This window comes from Myodes glareolus, chromosome 18 (genome assembly GCF_982192425.1).
Source record: "Myodes glareolus chromosome 18, mMyoGla1.1, whole genome shotgun sequence".
In the NCBI taxonomy this organism is placed as follows: domain Eukaryota; kingdom Metazoa; phylum Chordata; class Mammalia; order Rodentia; family Cricetidae; genus Myodes; species Myodes glareolus.
In genome coordinates, this window is record NC_142043.1 from 4,606,453 (window position 1) to 4,629,600 (window position 23,148).

General features: G+C 38.3%; 1 protein-coding gene across 1 annotated transcript in view; it reads right to left on the reverse strand.

The window, feature by feature from the left end:
• Window positions 1-23,148, reverse strand: part of LOC148119054 (voltage-gated delayed rectifier potassium channel KCNH8-like) — a 193,955-nt gene that overhangs the window by 34,852 nt on the left and 135,955 nt on the right. The window contains exon 2 of the mRNA XM_087897875.1: window positions 4,369-4,602. Within this exon, the coding sequence (XP_087754001.1) occupies window positions 4,369-4,602 (234 nt within the window). The remainder of the gene's footprint in view (window positions 1-4,368; window positions 4,603-23,148) is intronic.

Consider the following 23,148-nt stretch of genomic DNA (forward strand, 5'->3'; position numbering starts at 1 on the left):
TACTCAGTGGTAAAATAAAAATGACATCATGAAATTTGCAGGCAAATGAATGGAATGAGAGAAAATCATACTGAGTGAGGTAACCCAGTTCCAGAAAGACAAACATGGTATCTACTCACTCATTAGGGGCTATTAGCAGTAAAGGATACCATCCACATCTTCAGAGAAGCTAGTTAACAAGAAGAGAGCAAACAGAGATGCATGTATTTCCCTGGGAAAAGGAAATAGATGAGATCTCCTGGGTAAACTAGGCGCAGGGTTGGGGTGAGGATTTAGGGAATGGAAGTATGGGAACATGAGAAATTAGTTTGGATTGGTTATTGGTGGGACAGACAAGGATAATGAAAGGGATATCTTGATGGGAGGGCATTTTGGGGTTTGGGAGAAACCTGGTACCAGGGAAACTCCCAGGAATCCATGTGGATGACGCCAGCTAAGACTCCTAGCAATAGTAGAGGATGTCTGAACTGCCCTTCGCCTGTAATCAGATTGATGACTACTCTTAATTGTCATCAGAGAGCCTTCCACCCAGTAACTGATGGAAGCAGATGCCGAGATTCACAGCCAAGCACTGGGCCTTGGTCCAGGAATCCTGTTGTATACAGAGAAGAAGGATTCTATGAGCCAGGGGGAGAACCCACAGAGATAGCTGACCTGAGCTTCTGGGAGCTCAGGGACTCAGTTCTGACAGCTAGGATGCCTGCCTGGGGACCCACCTAGGCCCTCTGAATGTATATGACAGTTGTGTAGCTTGATCTGCTTGTGGAGTTCTTGCTTGAGATAAGAATCTATCCCTGGCACTCGAATTGACTTATCGGAATCCATTCCCCATGCTGGGTTGTCTCACCACACTTTGGTGCAGCGAAGGAGTTTGTTCATGCCTCAACTTATTGTGTCATGCTTTATTGATTCTTATGGGAGGTTTGACCCTTTCTGAATAGAGACAGAAGAGGAGTGGATGCAGGGGAGAAGGGAGGTTTGGGGAGGTAGTGTAGGAGGTCTTTCTGTTTGTGTGTTGCTTTTATAGGATAATGAATAAAGAAATTGCCTTGGCCTAGTTGATAGGGCAGAACTTAGGTAGGCGGAGCAGACAGAACTGAATTCTGGGAGAAAGAAAGCAGAGTGAGTGAATTGCCTTGGAGCAACCAGAATCAGATGTACTGAATATTTCCCGATAAGCCACGACCTCATGGTGACATACAGATTAATAGAAATTGGTTAAATCAAGATGTGAGAATTAGCCAATAGGAGACTAGAAATAATGGGCCAGACAGTGATTTAATTAATATAATTTCTATGTGGTTACTTCAGGTGTAAGCTAGCAGGGCGACCAGGACAAACAAAGTGACCTGCTCCTTGTAACAGGAAGGGAATGGGGAGGAGAGGAGGACCTGGAAACTCATTGGTATGCAAAATAAATTAAAAAATAATAATAAAAGAAAGTTAGGTAAAGAAAGCTAACTAGATATAAAGTTAGATTTTTTTATAGTTACAATACAAAATTTGAATTTCTTTCTTAAATCTTTGTATTAAGTCACCTTTTATATTTCTGACTGCTGTTTTTCTTTTTCCCAGGGAGGGCAAGTGATGTTCTTGGCTCTGTGGAAAGTAGCTTCTTAAAGAGAAGATACATTTTGATGAACATACAGAGGCTGAGACTGGCAGTTTCATTCTGTATGAACTTCTGCAATATGTAGAAAACACAAATCACTGCTTTCATATTATAACAAAGTAGCTAGGATGGGACAAAATATCTAAGGTGGCACCTGTGGCACCTTGTTGACCATGGGTTGAAAGACTTTGAAGAAGTGCCAGAGATAGCCTCACATATAACATACTAACTGGTTGAACAGCTTCTTGGAAAGACTGAAGCAGCCTTTCTCCTTGTCTCAGTGATACTTTGGAAGCATCACCAGCCACAAAACTCAGTTATAAATGTCCATTGGGACAACTGATCAGACAAGAGTCAGTGGGCCAACAGTTACCAGGAAGGAGACATTTCCAAAGCTTATTAAGGAGCACATGACCCTTGAATGAGAAAAGAAAGACCATTTATGTCATGAGCATAATTTTTAAATTTGAAATACAGACATATCTTTATAAATCCATAAATCCCCCTAATGAATCAATTTCCATTTCTTTCCACAGGCATTCATTAAGGAACAACCAGCAGACAAATGTTTTTCAAGACTCCAGGCCCTGAGTTCTCGGAACGGGACAGTCACTAATGCACAGACTTTCAGAGTCCCAGCTGCATGCAGAGACAGATGTTCACACACAGGTTTCTGATGCAGCACAGTGTAGATGGCAATCCCAATTACTTAAAATTAGATCAATTAGTTGCTCAGAATGTCAGACAATTTCATGCGGGGACTACTTAGAGAAAACTGGCACCATGAATGATTTTCACTCAGATAAGTCCAAGGCTATAGGCATACTTAAGAAAATGGATTCAGGAAATTCTCGTAGATATTTTAGATAGTGCCACTACAGTGTGCTTCCTACTTTAGATCAACACTACCTCCAAAGCTCTTTGCTCTTTCCCCTCGTTTAGGCCTCTTCGCTCAAGTCTCTCAGTAGGAGCATTCTGAAAATTTTGAAGAAGCATAAAAACAAAGACCCTAAACGAATGTGGAGTGACCTACAGAAGGCACCATCCCGAGGAAGGATGAGTCTGTAGTCAGCAGGTATTTTGCACAAAGGATATCTTTCCCCTTTGTTCCCCAAGATGGTGACTTTATCAGTCCCTGCCAGTCTGCAGCCCCAGTGACTTACCCATGTTCTTTTTTCTCAGGTGCTTTTCTCTCACTGTGGTGTAATTACACAGAGCTAGAATTCTTTCATTTAATCATATTTGCTATTTAGGCATTTCTATTGTCACTGAAAAAACACAATGGTCTGATCTATGGTTCTAGTGCCAAAGAACTGGGGCATCTTGTCCTAGAGCGGTGCTCTCCAAAAGGTCTCAATGACTGTGTGTCCTAAAGTCACAAGATCAGAAAATTCCCTCCAAGGACAAGCGCTGTCTAAAGGTGGATGGATTTTCTTTCTGTTTTTTTTTTCCTACAATGACTTTAGTGCCCTCCAATACTGAGGACAAGAGGCCACAGTACTGCTGATGCTCCACAATGCCTGGACAGTCTCCCAGGGTTGACAATGTCAACACTGTCAGGGTCCAAAAGCATTGAGCTAGAGTGTCCTCACTCCTTACTCAGTCATTTGCACTGAGTGCACATCCCTGTTTGCTTCCTCCACTGCTTATAAGAGCAGGAGTAATATTAGATTAGGGCCTCACTTGATTGCCCCATTAAATCTTAATCACCTAAGTTTAAAGCCTTAAAACACAAACCCACTAGGGGTTATAGCTTAACTACATGATCTCTTGTCAAGACAATTCTGTCCGTATACCAGGGCAAAGGGAGAAGAGAAATTGGAGGGAAGATAATTTCACTTTAAGGGATTTTCCCTAGAAATTCTGTTACTCCTTTTCATGCGTCTTTGTCCGAAATCATTGTAATGTTCGATTACAAAGAAAGCTAGAAATATTTTCTCTAACTTGATATCTATACGCTCAGCTAAAGTCTGTTGGTAAGATGAAAGAATGGCCTCTTCTAATCCTCCCTTAGCATATTCGTCCTATATGTAACCTTTCAGAGTCCTTGCAGGGCCCATAAGCTAGTGACTTCTACTCTCACATGGGATGGCAGAATCACAGATGTCATGCCAGTTCTAGGTCCTTCCTCTTCCTGAGAAGAGCTTCAAAAAAAAAAAAAACCACAGAAAAAAACACACAGAAAAATCACTTACAGATCAACAGAACAAAATGCGTGGCTTTCTTACCACACTGGGAGATTTTAGTCCCAACAAACTGACTCTACTTCATCTTCATCTCATTTTGTGTTGAAAATTTCAGACTGTAGTGAGAAAGATATCCCTTAAATTAACTTCCTTTCCAACAGGAAACCCTGGGAATCCTGCTTTAATTGACAAAGATTGACATGTATTTCTTAAAGTATGAAGTTTGAAAAACCATCCCCGGATAAAAGTTACTTATTCACAACTGTGCATGGGTACTCTTTCCAAGTGACTATAAAGTAGTAGCAGCAGAGTTTGTTTTAACATGTTGATGTTAATTAGTATATGCTCATATACTGATATAGCACAATTTTGGTTTTCATTTAAAGTTACATATGATTTACGCTTCTAGTGATGAAAATAGGGTCATCATCCATGTCATCTGTGAAATTTCTCCCAAACACCATATTTATGTGAAATACTGTTCAGCCAGAATGGACATAGAGCAGCTAGTGAGCTGAAAGATGATGTTACCTCACCCTCTCCAGTAGATGCCAAAGCAAGGCAACTCACCATTCTTCTTGTAGAACATAATTTCTCCTTTGAACTCTATCTTTTCTTCCAGAGACTTTTCTATCTGAAGCATCAGCTGCTCGTTGGTCTCCACACCAAACAAAAACTTGCAACTGCAGCTCTTCTGCATGACTTCAGTTCTTGCAAACCCAGCCAACTCACAGAAGCCATCGGAACAATAGACTATGGGGAACCCCTTTGCCACCTGGGCATTGGCCAGGATGAAGTTGCTATCTGGAGAAAAAAAAGAAGAAGACATTCAGCCACTTAAAGCTCTTCTTTAAGCCACAATTTCAGGTATCTGTTCAGCTCATTGTGCTAAAGATTGTGCCCATCCCTGACTTGGATGGGCAGTGGAAGCAGTGCTGGCTCGGCTCTCACATGGCTCATGTGTGCATTAGCCACTCACTTTCCATGTGGCAGTCGGGATGATGCCTCGGAGGGTGGCTCTTGCCTTAAGTTGCCTGAGAAAGTATACCTCTGGACCCATTTTGTTGGATTGCATGATTTCAAAAGCAGATCCTTAAGCATAAACTTAAGTGTGCGCTGGGTCTAAGGAAGGAAACTCCAGGGTAAGGCAGGAGGAAATTTTAGAGATGAATGCTGAAGGATGAATAACATATTTATAGGAAAAAGCAATGCATGCTAGAGCTTGGCTTCAGAACAAAGCTTTCCAATGTTTGCCAGCTGATTACTAGAATTTAGGGGGAAGTATAAATGATTATAAAAGCATTCCCTCATTCACACAAGAAACAAGTGTTTCATATCAACCATAAGTATCTGAAATGGGGTTTTAAATATAATAAAATTGAAAATGAAAAGAATTATGAATAAGAGGGTAAATTTGAAAGTAAGATTTAATTATAATATCCTATTACATAGAACTATTGTCTTAAATACAAATACGTAAAAATGCGTCCATATACCAAGTATAAAATATTTATATATTCATACTTACACACAAACTTACACAGACATACACATGTTACTACAGCATCTAGAATCTGTGCTTGTCTCTAGAGAAAGTGGCTTTGGGCACAGAGGGATGCACCTGGGTTTTACCATATACTCTACTGTGTACCCACTGGATTTATACAAAATTATCTATATATTGTCAGCTTTGAAACACCATATTCAAAGAGGTTTGCAGCAGGCGGCTTTATATTATGTCAATAGAAAGGAGGTTCTGTGGCAACGTCTCGATGGCCAGTGGGCTAAACTCGGAACACCCAGTCCATTGTGTCCCCATCTCATCCTATGCATCTGTAGTTTGTTTCCCAGAGTAGGCCACTCAGCTTTGCTTCAGGCAGTCCTGGTCTAAGAACCATTCCTAGTGACAGTACTGACATCTTGCCTTAACTTCTCTGATTCATCCATTCATGATCCAGTTTCCCTCTCTGAGAGTCAGAGTTGGATAACAGCGTTTGGAAACTTTTGAACCACATGCTCTTTGCAAGCCACGGGAGTGAAACAAATTATCCTAGACTGAGAATTCTCTCACATTTCACAGTATCATTCATTGACTATTAAATGTTGGACATTGTCCAAGGTGTGAATGAATAAACTATATGTGACGCTGTCCTTTGCATGCTTCTGGCTGTGTAGAACCCTAGCTCAGTCTAGAGGAGATAAGTCCCTCTCAGACCTTAGTGTGCTCTTCTACCCATTTAAAATTTGATTAGGGGATTGCTTAGAAAACATAAAAACAGATCTTGGCATAGTTGTCAAACATCCTGAATGAACTATAAATGCCATTTTATGTCACTTTAGTAAGTGAATTTTTTAATAGATCTGTGACACATATTGACATTCTTCAGACATGCCAGGAGACACAGGTCCACTTTCCAGTAAGTTCCAGGGCAGGGGACGGCTTGAGGAAAATATGTGGATAAGAATTCTGTATGATTTTGTTTTCAGACGCTAGAATTTAACTAAAGAAATGCATGGTTATAAATATTAAGTTAATGTCATGTTAAGCCATGAATCTGTAGTATACATAGTTAGTAACTACCACTAGAATTAAGAATGTAAACATCCCAAGCTTTGAAAATTGTAAGCTAGGAATAAGACAAAAACAGATAAAGGTGGCATGTGAGAAGCACTGCCATGGCACAGATGCCTGCACAAGTGTCAGTGGGGAAAGGGGAAAACAGGGATGGAGCTGGAGGGTGGAAATCGTCCTTTCTCTTGGAGCCAAGTTTGCCCACTATTTGTAGGCGACAGCAGCTTTGCTACATTTGTCTGGCCAAATTTTCTCCATCTTTCTACTTTCTTGTCTTCTAGGGACTTATAATTTAAGTTCTTCTTGCATATGATCTATACATACAATTTTTTAAAAAGTAAAGCATGAACTCTTCAACCTAAGATTATTATATTCACTCATGATTATTACTAGACTACATTCTTTTTCCCTTTCTTTTTTATTTTGTTTTTTTTGTTGTTGTTGTTGTTTTGTTTTGTTTTTGAGACAGGATTTCTCTATGAAACAGTCCTGGCTGTCCTGAAACACACTCTGTAGACCAGACTACACTTGAACTCACAGAGATCTGCCTGGCTCTGCCTCCCAAGTGCTGGGATTAAGGTGTGTGCCACTACCACCTGCCCACATTTCTTCTTAATCAACTTAATTTGTGCTTTCTCTTTACTGTGTTTTGTGACTTTTATTTTTTACAAATTTTAAAAATTGGGAAACATATTTAATGTATATACTAAATATATTTTTAAAAAGCTGTTAATTTTGGTTAACTTATCCTGATTAAACATTGTGCTAAGTTTCTTCTCTCTCTGAAATAAGAAACTCACAACCTGAATGCTTATAATAATGCTTATTTTCACCTTCTACTTGTTTATGATTTATTCTCCTGTATCCAGCATTGCTCACATTGCTCACATTTCCTTTCTGTTGCTGTGATAAAAAACACTCTCTCCAAAGTCGGTTTGGAGAGGAAAGGGTTTATTTGACTTACACTTCCAGGTCATAATCCGTCACTGAGGTATATCAAGACAGAAACTAAAGCAGAAACCATGGAAGATCGTAAGCTGCTGGCTCAGTTTCTGGCTCATGTTTAGTTCAGACTGGTGCTGCCTTAAGTGAGCGGGCCTTCCTCCACCAACAAACAATCAAAACAGTCCCCCATAGGCTACTCTGATAAAAGAAATTCCTCAGTTAAGGATTCTACTTTCAGTACATGAATCTGGGCTGTCATGTTGGCAGCTGAAGCCAACTAGGACAAACATATAATCCTTTTCCTCATTTTAAGTTATATGCAATCTTATTTTGATCTCCATATCTCTTAATGACATATTTTTTAAATTAATTCACATATCATCTTTGCAATTACTTGAAAATATAAGAAAAGACCAGTGCTTTAGAGTTCTAATAAACTGAAATGATGATGAAGTATTACTAAGCCATTGAATATGTGTTTCAATTAAAGATTCTAGAGTGTTTGAGTAGCTAATTCTTCCTGCAAATATGCCACAAAAACAAAACAGAAAGAAAGGAATATACTATATATGTTTATATTTAGCACTTGTCCTCAATATCTAATTGCATTTCAATACCAAAGGGAATGAAGTGGCTGTCTGTGCCTACGAGAGCTTAGTGTACTTGCCATACGAGTAGTCCTTCTGTTTGGAAAGTGTTATTCCGTCATCTTGCTATCAACTCTGGAATGATTGCTTTTCTAAATACCAATCCTAGAATTCCCAAAGAAGAAACATGGCATTTACTTTAGAATTATGTAAAACAAAGCCAGGGCCTTAGTGGTTAGGAACGCATCACTGCTGTAGCTCTATGCGTACAAAGGCTCAGAGTAATAACCTTTCCAGGAATCAATTATGCACATGGGATGTGCATCTGAAAGTTACAGTGCTTTTCTCTGCTGGTTTTAGGTCACAATTTTCTGTGTTTCTGGTTGGAACATCCACATGATCCATTTTCAGAGCAGTTGTTGACTACAGCTCTGAATGCCTCCTAGCAGAAAGCATTCACAGAACAGCAGGTAGAATCCAGTGTTGGCTAAATAGCCAGGCTATTGGGTCTGACCTGCAAAGCACAATACTTTCCCATCAAACAGAGGTAGATAACTCTTTGTTCCCAAGTCAATGGGAATGTTGAGCAATAAAAGTTGGAAAGCAGAGAAGGCAAGCATTGAATGAACTTGTCACCGGTCACTTTAACTTTAAGATAATAAAAACTTAGTTATGGTAAACTTTCATTCTCTTATCAAGACCCAAGACTAAATATTCGAATTAAATCTGTATGGTATGTTGTTTTTACAGTATCATGAGCTTTTACTAAAAGAAGCAGTTTTCTCTTCACCAGGTAGAATGAGTAATCATTTGTCTTTTTTCCATTTTTTTTGGTGTGTGTGTTTTACATATTTTCATGTGAACGGCTACATGTGTTTGGATGTATATAGCCATGTATGTTCACACATGTGGAGACATGAGGTTAATGTTGGGAGTCCTCCTCCTCCAGCGTTTTTCCATCTTATTGACTGAGCCAAGGTCTCACAGGTTGCTGATATGGCTAATCTCTTTAGACAACTTTCTCTAGGAATCTCCTGGCTCCACCTTCAGAGACTGGCGTTGTAGGCTAGTTGCCACAGCCACAAAGCACTTATTTGGTTCCTGGAGGTCCTAGCTCTCTTTCTCAAACTTGCGCAAACAGTAACCATTGAGCGTCTCCCCAGACTGCCATGCATAAACTGATGAAAACGTTTTACTTCACCCAGTTTCTGAGTCAAAGCCATTTAAAAAAAGACATCATATATTGGTGATATCACATAAATAAGTTGCCTTTGTTATCTCTTCCATAAATTCAACACTTTAAAACTGTGAAAGTCACTGGCTTCCTTTGCTTCAAAATACTTTGCATAGACGAGCTACAGAGACAAATACACTTGTTATTCAAATGATCTCATTTTCAGTCTCATTCACTTTCCTTGTACAACATAATACTTCTAAAGTGTTCCCACTGAAAAATACCTCCCTTATGGCAAAAGCCAGTAAGTGTATATTCCAAGGAATACAGAACCATAGTCTTAAATTCAATACTGTTTGGCATTCTTATGCTAAACATTCATCAGAATCTTTAATATATTCGTGCTCATTCAAAGGCTGTTAACTTCATTTTCGTATGTCCCTGACAATGCTTAAGGTCAGACGAAATTTCAGGAAGAAGAAGTATTGGTTTGTTTTACATCTCTTTCTAAATGTTTGGTTTAGCACAGCCTGCCTGATACAGGCTAGAGAATTACAATTTTAGGTAGACAAGAGGATGTTCAAGGAGGATAGGCAGAACCGTCAATCTTTCCCTATGGCTTCAAATGTTTAAAGATAGTAACAGTCCCACTTAATGCAATGATTACTCAAAAGCACACCACAGAGCTAGTCAAAGCAACGGAAGCATTGAAAGGGAATTTGTATGCCCTTAATTCTCTCTGCCAGTAAGCACAGGTTTCCATGGTCCAAACCTCCATCTTTGAGGCATGCCTTTGATACTGGCTCTCTATTAAAGCTAAACTTTGTGTCTAAATTTCACATACTTGTATTAACATAACCTGCAGAGGAGGAAGAAGGGCAGATTCAAATCTGTTAGCCCTCATTTTCCTGTAAAGGCCAACAAGCAAACATAGGCATTTAAATTCTTTCCTGAATTGCCCACGTTTCATGAGTTACCCTTGAGCACCGGCTTTGACGTTTTACATTGATTGACACCTTGATGGTTTAAGTTCACCTTGGAAGGAAACCTCTAGAAAACACTGTCAGTCTGCCTCCCACTTCATTCTCCATTGCCATGCCTTCCTTGCTGTGACAAAATAAACAAAATAAGCCTTTCCTTCCTTAAGTTGCTTGGGTCAAGTATTTTGTCATAGCAACAAGGAAAGGACCTGCCACAGTAGCTCAGCTACTAGCAAGCTTTTCTAGCATGCAGAAAGTCCTGGGTTCAAACACCAGTGCTGCAATAAGTTGGATATCATTAGCTCACCACTCAGTCGGTGGAAGCAACAGGTAAAAAGTTTGAGGTGATTCTTAACTACACAGATAGTTGGAAGTCAGTCTGGAATACATAAGACACTGTTTCAAGTAAAAAAATAAATAAAAATAAAAAAATAGCCTTGTATAAGAGTTCAACCAAGCCAGCTTGTGTGTCCTTGGTGACACTGAATACAGTTATAGTGGGAGACCACTTAACTGCCGCAGATAGAATGCTAATGTCAATGATGTTAGAAAATTGCAATCATCTTTGCATTTTGTGTTGACTTCAGGGCAGTTGAGTGTTGCCTTGCCAAGAATGATGGCATATGTAATAGATTAATGATCTTAGTGACAAGCTGAAGTTCTCAAGATATTCTGTTTAAATTTAGAAGTTACTAATATTTGATGGCTTTTCTAGAATTATTTAAAAATAAAAACAGATGAGTAGTTTGTAATGGGGGGATTCTCACAATTCTTACACTTAATTTGCTCCCCAGTGTCATGATTCACAATGTTGTATTGCTGGCTTTCATCACTCATTTATAATTTATATTTAAAAGTACTGTTACTCCAGAAAGACCAATATTAGAAAAACTATGTAACACTAAATCTCACAACTAGCACTTGAGTGCTGAGGTGGAGGGAAAGCAGTAACTGTATTTGTTATGAGAAAACATTGTTCCCTGCTTTCCAACAAACAAACACATAGACAGACAAACACAAAAATACCCCCAGTAAGCCACTGGTCATCTTGAGCAGCACCCTCAGCTGACACCTCCAAGAAATTCAGAACTGAATTGAAACAAAATTGCATTGGAACAAAACAAAATCTTGCATGCATAAGATGATGAGAAGGTCCTTAAGAATAACATCAAAAAGAGCTGTAAGAACCTAGTGGCTGGCCAGAGAGATGAGCCAGGGTGTCAAAGACTTGGCATAAACCTGATGACTTCAGTTTGAGCCTCAGGCTCCATATAAAAGTGGAAAGAGAGAACTGGCTCATAGAGGGGATCTCTAATCTACACACATGCACACACACACACACTCACTCACACACACACACACACCATATGATGTGCTGGTCTATAATACATCATATACACAATAATGACAATAATTAATAATTAATAGAAGTATATAAGAACCTAGTGATAATAGAAGGCTGGGGTAGGGCTTAGGTGGCTAAGGAAAACAAAAGGAAAAAAAACAGTCTCAGGTATCATATCCAACTTTTACATACTGTAACAATGTAATATCTATTGAAAAACATTTTCTAAGCCTTATTATTTACTGGAATGGTTGAAAATACATTATTTATAAATAAAGTGTGATCATGATCCTGATTAATAACAGCAATAATAATAATAATAAACTATTTAAAAGACATTTTAAATATTCTAAATAATGGGGTTGGAGACATGGACCAGTGTGTAAGAGCATTTGTTCTTCTTCCAGAGGACCCAGATTTGGTTTCCAGCACCAGCACAGCAGATCCCAGTCATCTATAATTTCAGTTTCAAGACACTTAGGACCTTCTTCTGATATCCATGGGCACTTGGCACATACACAGCACACTTCCATATATTTAGGCAAAACACTAATACATGTCAAATAAATAAAAAGATGTAAATCTTTGAAAAAAATACCATAATTAAACTTTTGAACAAAATGATGTATTTCAACATCTGCACACTTTTCTAAAATTGTTATGACTATTTATTCTCTGCCATGTGGATGAACGTTTAATGTAACAGTGACTCTGCCATGTGGATGTACATTTAATGTAATTAATTTATTAATATAATCACAACTATAATAAAGTTATCAGCATACAGAATCTATGTAATAAACATCTTATTGGTGTACAAAAGAGTTCTACACTAGACTAGAATGGAGTATAAAAAAGGTTTGTTTATCTAGGGATAAACTTGCAGAAAGAGTGGCGATCCACGGATCTTCTGCATGTGCAGGAAACTAAAACTGAATCCAGCAGCTAAGAAGCCTATGCATGTTTTACATCTGTATTTATAATACATGAAACCATGCACAAAGTAGGCCAGCATCTTAAAGAACATTGGCTGAAGTAGTTCCCACAGTACCTCTCACTACTGTCTAAATAAGAGAGTTCTAAGCCTAATACAAAACTATATACAATAAGAACAAATATCAAATATTGTTCAAGGAAAAGAAGGGTCAAAAACATACATAAAAATTAGAATTACAACCAGCATGAACAACATCAAGCAAGAAACATATGCTAAATATTTCAATAGTTACCCTATACTAAGGAGTAAAAGTATTATATTAATAATGAGTTGGCTAAGTCATGAAAAGAAAGGAACTATGACTATCTAGTCTTCAACCCCATCAAAGACTCGAGAAAGGAAACAATACTACTTGAGTAAATAGAAAGTACAATCAAGCAACTTGCAAATGGTGCAAGAAAGGACAGAGACAGCTGGTTTCCTGGGCAATCACCAAGTGTCTCATTTGTAACACTGGGGCAACCAACTTTGGCTAAGGCCTAGAGTAACTGATAGACCACTTTCTGAGGTAGGAAAATTTTGAAGAACATCTTAATTTGTCTTGGTAAGGTTTGGCAGTCTTTTTGCTTGTATCCTGCTTGTCCAGTCTGGACGCTGTGCATTTTGTCAATGGTCAAGGGAGGGAAAGTTCACTGCCCAAAGTCTAGTTTTGTCAAGAAGAAAACAAACTACAAGTGGAGTGTCTTTAGTACCCAACGTTCGCTCAGAAATATATCAGTGCTGCCAGAAGGAATCATGCCTCACATTAACAGAATCCTAAGTTATTTCTCTAATGTCATTTTCCACAGTTGTTTGAAGTGTTTGAGGATTACCTATCTATGTGGAATACAATCTCAATGCATCTAAAGAACCTAATTAGTTTAACTGTAAGTATGACAAACATGGATGACCTATATACCTGTATACCTTAAAGACTAAGTTTTCAAATTAAAAAAAATTAAACAATCTTTAAAAATGTGCAACAAATGAAGACAGTAACCTCAAAATATAAACAATATAAGTATCTTTATCAGTAGTAGAAATGTATAGTGCAAGATGATAAATATATCCTAAAGTTGTATCAATATACAAAATGTCTTAAGAAGAAGTAAAAGCATGCATGAATACAATATGAAAAAATAACTTTGCATAGGTGTACAAATATTGGAAAAAGAAATAGGAGCATATTCAATTTGACAAATATAATTTAAATTTGTACCAATATACAAGACTTTATGCTAATGTAATTTGTCTTTAAATAATACATCAAAAATAATCTCAACCTCACATTTACTATCATTTTTGTTAATGAAAACTCTTTTTTCCCATTTCAATTCCTTTTGTTATTATTTTTTAAAAATGAAAACAAACTATTTTTTTCATTCTATATACCAATCCCAGTTCTCACTCCCTCGCCCCCTCCCAGGTCCTCTTCATACACCCACCCCACCTCCCATCTACTCAGAGAGGGTAAGGAACATTCCTTTGGGCAAGGTCTATACCTAGGCTGAGCAAGGTATCCATCCAAAGGGAATAGGTATCCAAAAGCAAGTACAAGCAGTAGGAATACATCCTGGTGCCACTGCCAGTGGCCTCACAGTTTGCCCCAGCCATACAACTGTTAACCACAATCAGAGGGACTAGTTTGAACCTATGCTATTTCTTTGCCTGTCCAACTGGAGTTGGTGAGCTTCCATTAGCTCAGGTAAACTGTTTCAGTGGGTATACCCATCATGGTCTTGAGATAAAAACCTGTTCAACAAGAACTTTGAGTCTTTGAAGAAAGAAATTGAAGAAGCTAAAAAATGAAAAGATCAGGTTTCCTATGCTCTTGGATCAACATAATAAAAATGGCAATCCTACCAAAAGTGATCTATAGGTTAAATGCAATCTCAATTGAAATCCCAACACAATTCTTCACAGACTTTGAAAGAACAATAATCAAGTTCATATGGAAAAACAAATAACCCAGGATAGCCAAAACAATCATGAACAATAAAGAAACTTTTGGAGGCATTCATCACTGTTCCTGACAGAAAGATCTATTATACACCTACAGTAATAAAAACAGCTTGGTATTGGCATAAAAACAGGGAGGTTGACCAATGGAATCAAATAGAAGATGTAGATATTAATCCACATACCTATGAATATCTATTTTTTGACAAAGAAGCTAAAAAGATACACTGGAAAAAAGAAAGCATCTTCAACAAATGGTGCTGGCATAACTGGATGTCAACATGTAGAAGAATGAAAATAGATCCATATCTATGCTTATGCACAAAACTCAAGTCCAAATGGATTAAACACCCAAATATAAATCTGACCACACTGAACCTGATAGAAGAGAAAGTGGAAAGTAGCCTTCAATGCATGGGCACAGGAGACCACTTCCTAAATATAACTCCAGTAGCACAGACACTGTGAGAAACAATAAATGAATGGGACCTACTAAAACTTAGAATTTTCTGTGAAGCAAAGTACAGAGTCAATAAGACAAAAAGAAAGCCTACTAAATGGGAAAAGATATTACTGTTATTAGTAGTATGAAGAAGCTCACACTGATTTACCTATTATTGCATCCCATCCAATCCTTTTTTTGTGTGTGTGTGGAACATTTGTGAAAAGAAACTTAATTCACACTAGTCTTTCTTAAAGAACTTCAATTTGGAGTGCAAAGTTTTTGTATGAATCACCATTTTCATGCTAATCATGAATCAAGTATAATAGACTTTTTCTTTTTAAATGAGATCATGGAGCTAGAGAATTGGCTTACCATTAAGAGCACTTGATACTCTTGAAAAGGACCTTGTTTGATTCCACAGGGAGCTCCAGTGAAAGATCAGATAGTGCATGGAACTTATAAGACTGACATACACTCAGATATCACACAAATACATAAAATCATATAATAGATATGATCAGAAATACCCTGTGCAACTTATTTTGTGCCTATAAGTTTCATCTTGACATACTGGTTTTAAAAAGCTCTTGGTAGAGAAGAAACAAACCTTTATTTTCTTTTAGGAAAAAATAGTGAGGGGCTAGAGAGTTGGTTGAGTAGTTAAGAGCACTGGCTATTCTTTCAGAGAGCCCAGATTTGAGTCCTGGCACCTACATGAGGCCTCAAAACATCCTGTAACTTCAACTCCAGTGTATCTTCTACCCCATGTGGATACTACACTCATGGACATATACCACACAGACACACATATACATTTGTATTATTTGTATTATTAAAATTTGTATTATTTGTATTATTAAATTTTGTATTATTAAAATAATACAAATAAGTATAAAAACATAAAAGAAAAGTATTGATCATAATAAGAAAACTAAACAATGTTAAACAAAGCCCTGTCTTCTGTATGCCCAAAGTTATCAGGCACAACGGATAAGAAAACCATGTGTATGGGAAAAATGCATTCTGGAATCATCAAGGATTTGTTGGGGTTCTGAATGGTCTAATTGATGTGGGATTTTTCTCTGTATGCTGTGATTTTTTTTCTTCTGGATTATGTATTTTATTGTACTTTCTTTGAATTTTTTTCTTTTTCTTTTTTTAATTTACTTATTTATTTATTTATAAAAATTTCCACTTTCTCCCCTCCTCCCAATACCTTCCCATTCCCCCCACTCCCTCTCCTCCTACCCCCCCCACTCCCTCTCCTCCTCCCTCTCCAGTCCTAAGAGCAGTCAGGGTTTCCTGCCCTGTGGGAAGTTTAAGGTCCTCCCCCCTCCCTCCAGGTCTAGGAAGGTGAGCATCTAAACAGACTAGGATCCCAAAAAGCCAGTACATGCAGATGAAACAAGACCCAGTGCCATTGTCAATGGCTTCTCAGTCAGCCCCCATGTCAGCCACATTCAGAGACTCCGGTTTGATCACATGCTCATTCACGGTTAATAATGTTGCTTTGGTCTATGGCAGGGCAGAGTACAACTAGGAGAGAAAACTAAGCTGAATGCAGGGAGAATGAAGATGGACTCAGGCAGATGCCCTGTCACTACCCAAGAAGCAAGATGCGAGGTAACAAAGAACAAGCTGCATGGCCTGGAACCAAAACCAAGCAAAGGACATGAGGATTAAACACACACACACACACACACACACACACACACACACACACACACACCCCTCTAGTTGCTGATAAAAGAAGCCCTTTATTGAATAGCACCACGGAGGTTTTATACCTAACACAGCCAGGTGGGCCAACAGGTGTTTATAGCAAACCAAACCAGGTGGGTCAACAAGTGAAGACCACATCACATGATCCTTGATCAAGGCCAGGGCAATACATACTCAGGAAGCAGGGTTGGTAAACAACTTTGACACAGATCTCAGAAGTTCAAATCACTAGCAGGGAAGAGCAGCTGGAGTCCAGGACTCCAAATGGTCCGAACGCACAAACCTCATGCTAAAATATAAAATAATGAAACTAGGTTAATTTAAGATGTATGAGCTGGCTAGAAATATGCCTGAGGCATTGGTCGAACAGAATTATAATTAGAATAGTTTCTGTGTGATTATTTGGGACTACAAGGTTGGGAAACAAAAGCACAGGCTCTATTTACATAATGGTGCCCAATGCACATTCCCACATAAAGCCTAAAAAAATCTTTAAAAAGGGGGCTTCTGTACCCAAAAAATAAAAGTCAATTGAAGCTTCTTGGTAGTCACATTTTTTTCAAGTAGGCTCTATTTACTGGTCACAAGCAGAAGCATGGCTTCTTTGAAAGATGGCTTCCTGGTTCATACTGAATCTGCTTCCTCTGGCATGAATGGCTCTGGCTCCTTTGGGAGGTCGTCCTACAGAGCACTTAAATAGGGTTTGTGAGCAGAGTGCCACAAGTTGTTTAATGGTAGCAAAGACCTGCTGTATCCCTTGAGCTGGGGTGGTGAGCATGACTTGCATAGCTGCAATGAATGGACCTCCACCATGTTGTATAGGGTGGAGACAAATGCAAAGCTGCAGCTTTAGTCTTAGCCATGTATGCTTAGCATTTTAAAAAGTGCTCCTGGTCATAAAAGAAGTACAGATACACAGTAAAGACAGATTCAAACAAAAAATAGCCTCTGAACAGGCCACAATGTGTTTGATAAATGAGCATAGACTTGGGAAAAATAAGAGAAATAGTAGAAACAGTCATAGGTAAAATAAAAATTCTTTAAAAGGAATAGATTAATAAAATACATGTATATTATGCCTTGTAAAGATGTAAAATGAGAGTCTGGATCATGTATATTATTGTATTTTCTTTGTATTTTTGACTATTAGTGAATTAACTCACTATAGAGAGACATTTCATTGTAAAATCTGCTAAGATAAACCAACATATATATTTTAAAGTTATTGTAACTTAAAATTTGAGAGTAAGGATATGTTACTTTGGAAAGAAAGTTCTGAGTTTGATTCCACAGAGGATAAGCAACTCGTGGATTCCTTCTAGGCTAACACTGTTTTGATAAAACAAGATCCCCCTGAAACATTGGCTTAGGTGGTCAAACATCCAAGACAGTTTCATTACAGATGGCTTAGATGGACCAACTACACAGAATACTCCATGAACGAGTATTACCAGTGATTAATACCTGATTAACAGTGCTCCCAATCAACTGGAAGTAGTCTAAAAAACTATGCCTAAATTCCCAAATATTGTTTATAAATGTTTGTTTTCATATAAAGACAGTTGATTATATGTGGTTAATGGTCACAGTAAATCTCTTTCTAAAAAGAAAAGGCAGGGGATATAATACAGAAATGGATACTTTACATTGATATGGACTTTGGGTTACTGAAACAAATTTAAGTTCAATTTTGTTATATGTATATTACTACTTTTGGTTATGGTATTATGTTTATACAATTCATTTAAAAATGTATCATTAGCCTACCAGCCATCCCAGCTTCCATCCAGAGGGCCAACGGAGGGGTGAGTTTGTTCAGGCCCACGGCAGGGGCCCGTCAAGGAGGAGCTCGGACTTTCCCCGACTCCATAGACTCCCAGGTCACCCTGCACTGCTGGCTCCACCCTGCTAGCTCCCCCGCCAGCCATCCCAGCTTCCATCCAGAGGGCCATCGGAGGGGTGAGTTTGCATCGGGACTGCGGCCGGGGCCCTGCGAGGAGGAGCTCGGACTTTCCCCGACCCCATAGACTCCCAGGTCACCCTGCAGTGCTGGTTCCACCCTGCTAAGCTCTCCTGCCTGCCATCCCAGCTTCCATTCAGGCACAAATTCCTATATTTCTCCCTTCCCACTGGGGCCATAAAATTTCCCCAGCTCAGCTGCCTTGCACGCTGGGCCTGCTCTGTAGGTGCATCCCGGAAAGAGGGAGTGCCTGTGCTTCCATAGCCTGCCTGAGGAAAGGTAGGCATTCTATCAGTGTCCAACAACTGTCCAACAAGGGAACCTGACCTGCTACCAGAAGTTCCAATAGGGAGCATTTGAATGAAGAGATGGGCAGACGCCAAGGCAAGACCTCCTCCAACAATCTGAAAAACAACATGAAAACACCAGATCCCAACGATCCTACAACAGAAGGACTTGAACACCTTAACCCAGAACAAGTGGGAAAAAGGTGCCATTATGAAAGCAATAGAGTTCCTTAAACAGGATATGAATAACTCCCTTAAAGAATTGGATGAGAAGTATAACAAAAAGTTTGAAGAAATGAGTATAGAAATGGATGAGAAATATAGCAAAAAGTTTGAAAAAATAAGTAAATCCGTGAATGACACCCTGAAAAATCAAGAAAAAACAATCAAACAAGTAAAGGAAACAGTCCAAGAATTGAAAACTGAAACGGAGGCAATATAGAAAACAAAAAACGAGAACAAGCTGGATATGGAAAACCTAGGTAAACGAACGGAGACTTCAGAATCAAGCATAACCAATAGAATACAAGAGATAGAAGAACGAATCTCAGATTCTGAAGATACCATAGAGAAAATAAATGCGCTGGTCAAAGAAAACGGCAAATCCAACAAATTCTCTTCACAAAACATTCAGGAAATCTGGGACACAATAAAAAAACCAAATCTGAGAATAATAGGGATTGAAGAAAGAGAAGAACTGCAGATCAAAGGCCCAGAAAATATATTTAACAAAATTATAGAAGAAAATTTTCCCAATCTAAAGAACGATATTCCTATGAAGGTTCAAAAAGCATACAGAACGCCGAATAGACTGGATCAAAAAAAAAAAAAACGTCCCCTCGCCATATAATAATCAAAACACAAAACATTCAGATTAAAGGAAAAAGGTCAAGTGACTTATAAAGGTAAACCTATCTGGCTTACACCAGACTTCTCTATGGAAACCATGAAAGCCAGAAGATCCTGGATAGAGGTACAGCAGAAACGAAGAGACCATGGATGCAAACCCAGACTATTATACCCAGCCAAGCTATCATTCACTACCAACGGAGAAAACAAAATATTCCAGGATAAAAATAAATTTAAACAATTCGTAGCCACAAATCCAGCCTTACAGAAAGTAATAGAAGGAAAATCGCAACCCAAGGAATCCAACATTGCCATCATTGCCTACAATAACCCAAACATCTAGTGACCCTTCACAACCACAACTCAAAGAAGAGAAACACACAAACTCTACTACACACACAAAAATAAATAATAAACGGAATCAAGAACCACTGGTCATTAATATCACTTAATATTAATGGACTCAACTCACTTATAAAAAGGCACACTTAGAAACTGGATAAGAAAAGAGGATCCAACATTCTGCTGTTTACAAGAAACACACCTCAACCACAAAATAGACATCTACTCAGAGTAAAGGGTTGGAAAAATGTTTTCCAAGCAAACAGACCTAAGAAATAAGATGATTTGGCCATTCTAATATCTAACAAAATTGACTTCAAACTAAAATCAATCAGAAGAGATGGAGATGGACATTTCATACTCATAACAGGAACAATTCATCAGGAAGAAGTCTCAATCCTGAATATCTATGCCTCTAATATAAAAGCACCCACTTATGTAAAAGAAAAACTTTTAGAACTCAAGGCAGTCATCAAACCACACACACTAATAGTAGGAGACTTCAACACACCTCTCTCACCAATGGACAGGTCAATCAAATAGAAATTCAACAGAGAAATAAGAGAATTGCTAGAGGTAATGAATAAAATGGACTTAACAGATATCTATAGAACATTCTACCCAAAAAGGAAAGAATATACCTTCTTCTCTGCAGCTCATGGAACCTTCTTGAAAATTGACCACATACTCGGTAACAAAGGAAATTTATACAGATACAAATAAATATTAGTAATCACCTGTGTCTTGTCGGATCACCACGGAATAAAGTTAGAATTCAATAACAATTCGAATACCAGAAAGCCTACAAACGCGTGGAAGTTGAACAGTCAACTACTGAATCATCCCTGGGTCAAGGAAGAAATAAAGAAAGAAATTAAAGTCTTCCTTGAATTTAATGAAAATAAAGACACAACATACTCAAACCTATGGGACACAATCAAAGCAGTTCTAAGAGGAAAGTTCATAGCACTAAGTGCCCAATTAAAGAAAACGGAGAAAGCATATGTTGGAGACGTAACAGCATACCTAAAAGCTCTGGCAAAAAAGGAAGCAGACTCTCCCAGGAGGAGTAGAAGATTGGAAATAATCAAACTGAGGGCTGAAATCAAAAAAATAGAAGCTCAGAAAACAATCCAAAAAATCAAGGAAACAAAAAGTTGGTTCTTGGAGAAAATCAACAAGATTGACAAACCCTTAGCCAAACTAATCAAACGGCAGAGAAAGAACACTCAAATTAATAAGATCAGAAATGAAAAGGGGGACATAACAACAAACACAGTGGAAATTCAGAGAATCATTAGATCTTACTACGAGAGTTTATATGCCATAAAGTTGGAAAATGTACAAGAAATGGATTGGTTTTTAGATAAATACCATTTACCAAAGTTAAATGAAGACCAAGTTAACAATCTAAATAGACCTGTTAGTCGCAAAGAATTAGAAGCTGTTATCAAAAACCTCCCTACCAAAAAAAGCCCAGGACCAAATGGTTTCAATGCAGAATTCTACCAGAACTTCCAGGAAGAGCTAATACCTATAATCCTTAATGTATTTCACACTATAGAAACAGAATAATCATTGCCAAACTCTTTTAATGAAGCTACAGTTACATTGATACCAAAACCACACAAAGACACAACCAAGAAAGAGAATTACAGACCAATCTCACTCATGAACATTGACGCTAAAATACTCAATAAAATACTGGCAAACCAAATCCAAGAATACATTAGAAAAATTATCCATCATGATCAAGTGGGCTTCATCCCAGAGATGCAGGGCTGGTTCAACATACGCAAATCTATCAATGTAGTCCATCATATAAATAAACTGAAAGAAATAAACCATATGATCATTTCATTGGATGCTGAAAAAGCATTTGACAAAATTCAACACCCCTTTATGATAAAGGTGTTGGAGAGATTGGGTATACGAGGATCATACCTAAATATAATAAAAGCAATATATAGTAAGCCGACAGCTAACATCAAATTGAACGGAGAGAAACTCAAAGCCATTCCACTAAAATCAGGAACACGACAAGGCTGTCCACTCTCTCCATAACTCTTCAATACAGTGCTTGAAGTTCTAGTAATAGCAATAAGCCAACATAAGGGGATCAAGGGGATTCGAATTGGAAAGGATGAAGTTAAATTTTCGTTTTTGCAGACGATATGATAGTGTACATAAGCGACCCTAAAAACTCTACCAAAGAACTTCTACAATTGATAAACACCTTTAATAATGTGGCAGGATACAAGATCAACTCCAAAAAATCGGTTGCCCTCCTATACACAAAGGATAAACAAGCAGAGAGGGAAATCAGAGAAACATCACCTTTCACGACAGCCACAAATAGCATAAAATATCTTGGGGTAACTCTAACCAAGGAAGTGAAAGACCTAATTGACAAGAACTTTAAGTCCTTGAAGAAAGAAATTGAGGAGGATACCAGAAAATGGAAAGACCTCCCCTGCTCTTGGATTGGGAAAATCAACATAGTAAAAATGACAATTCTACCAAAAGCAATCTATAGATTCAATGCAATTCCCATCAAAATTCCATCGAACTTCTTCACAGACCTTGAGAGAACAATAATCAAGTTTATATGGCAAAACAAAAAACCCAGGATAGCCAAAACAATCTTATACAATAAAGGAACTTCTGGAGGCATTCCCATCCCTGACTTCAAACTCTATTACAGAATTTTCAACAGAGATTGGAAATAGACAAGAGTCCCAGGTAACCTCGGGTGCTTGGGGTGGGGACGGTTGTTGGAAGGGGAGAGGGTTAGAGAGAAGGGAGTAGGGGAGGAATGGGGAAAGCTTGGTGGACTGGAATGGGGGGGAGGGAAGAAGGATGGATATGGGATCAGGGAAGAATATATTTCAACTAAGGGAGTCATTTTAGGGTTTACAGGAGACTTGATTATAAATGGGATCCCAGGTCCAAGGAGAGATCCCCAGATTGTTCTCTGGACAGAGGAGAGGGTGCCTGAAACGACCTTGGCCTATAACCATACTGATGAATATTTTGCTTATCACCATAGAATCTTCATCTGGCGATGGATGGAGATAGAGACAGAGATCCACATCGGAACACTGGACTTAACTTCCTAGGTCCAAACGAGAAGCAGAAGGAAAGAGAACGTGAGCAAAGAAGGCAAGACCAGAGGGAACCTTCATCCGACGATGGATGGCGATACAG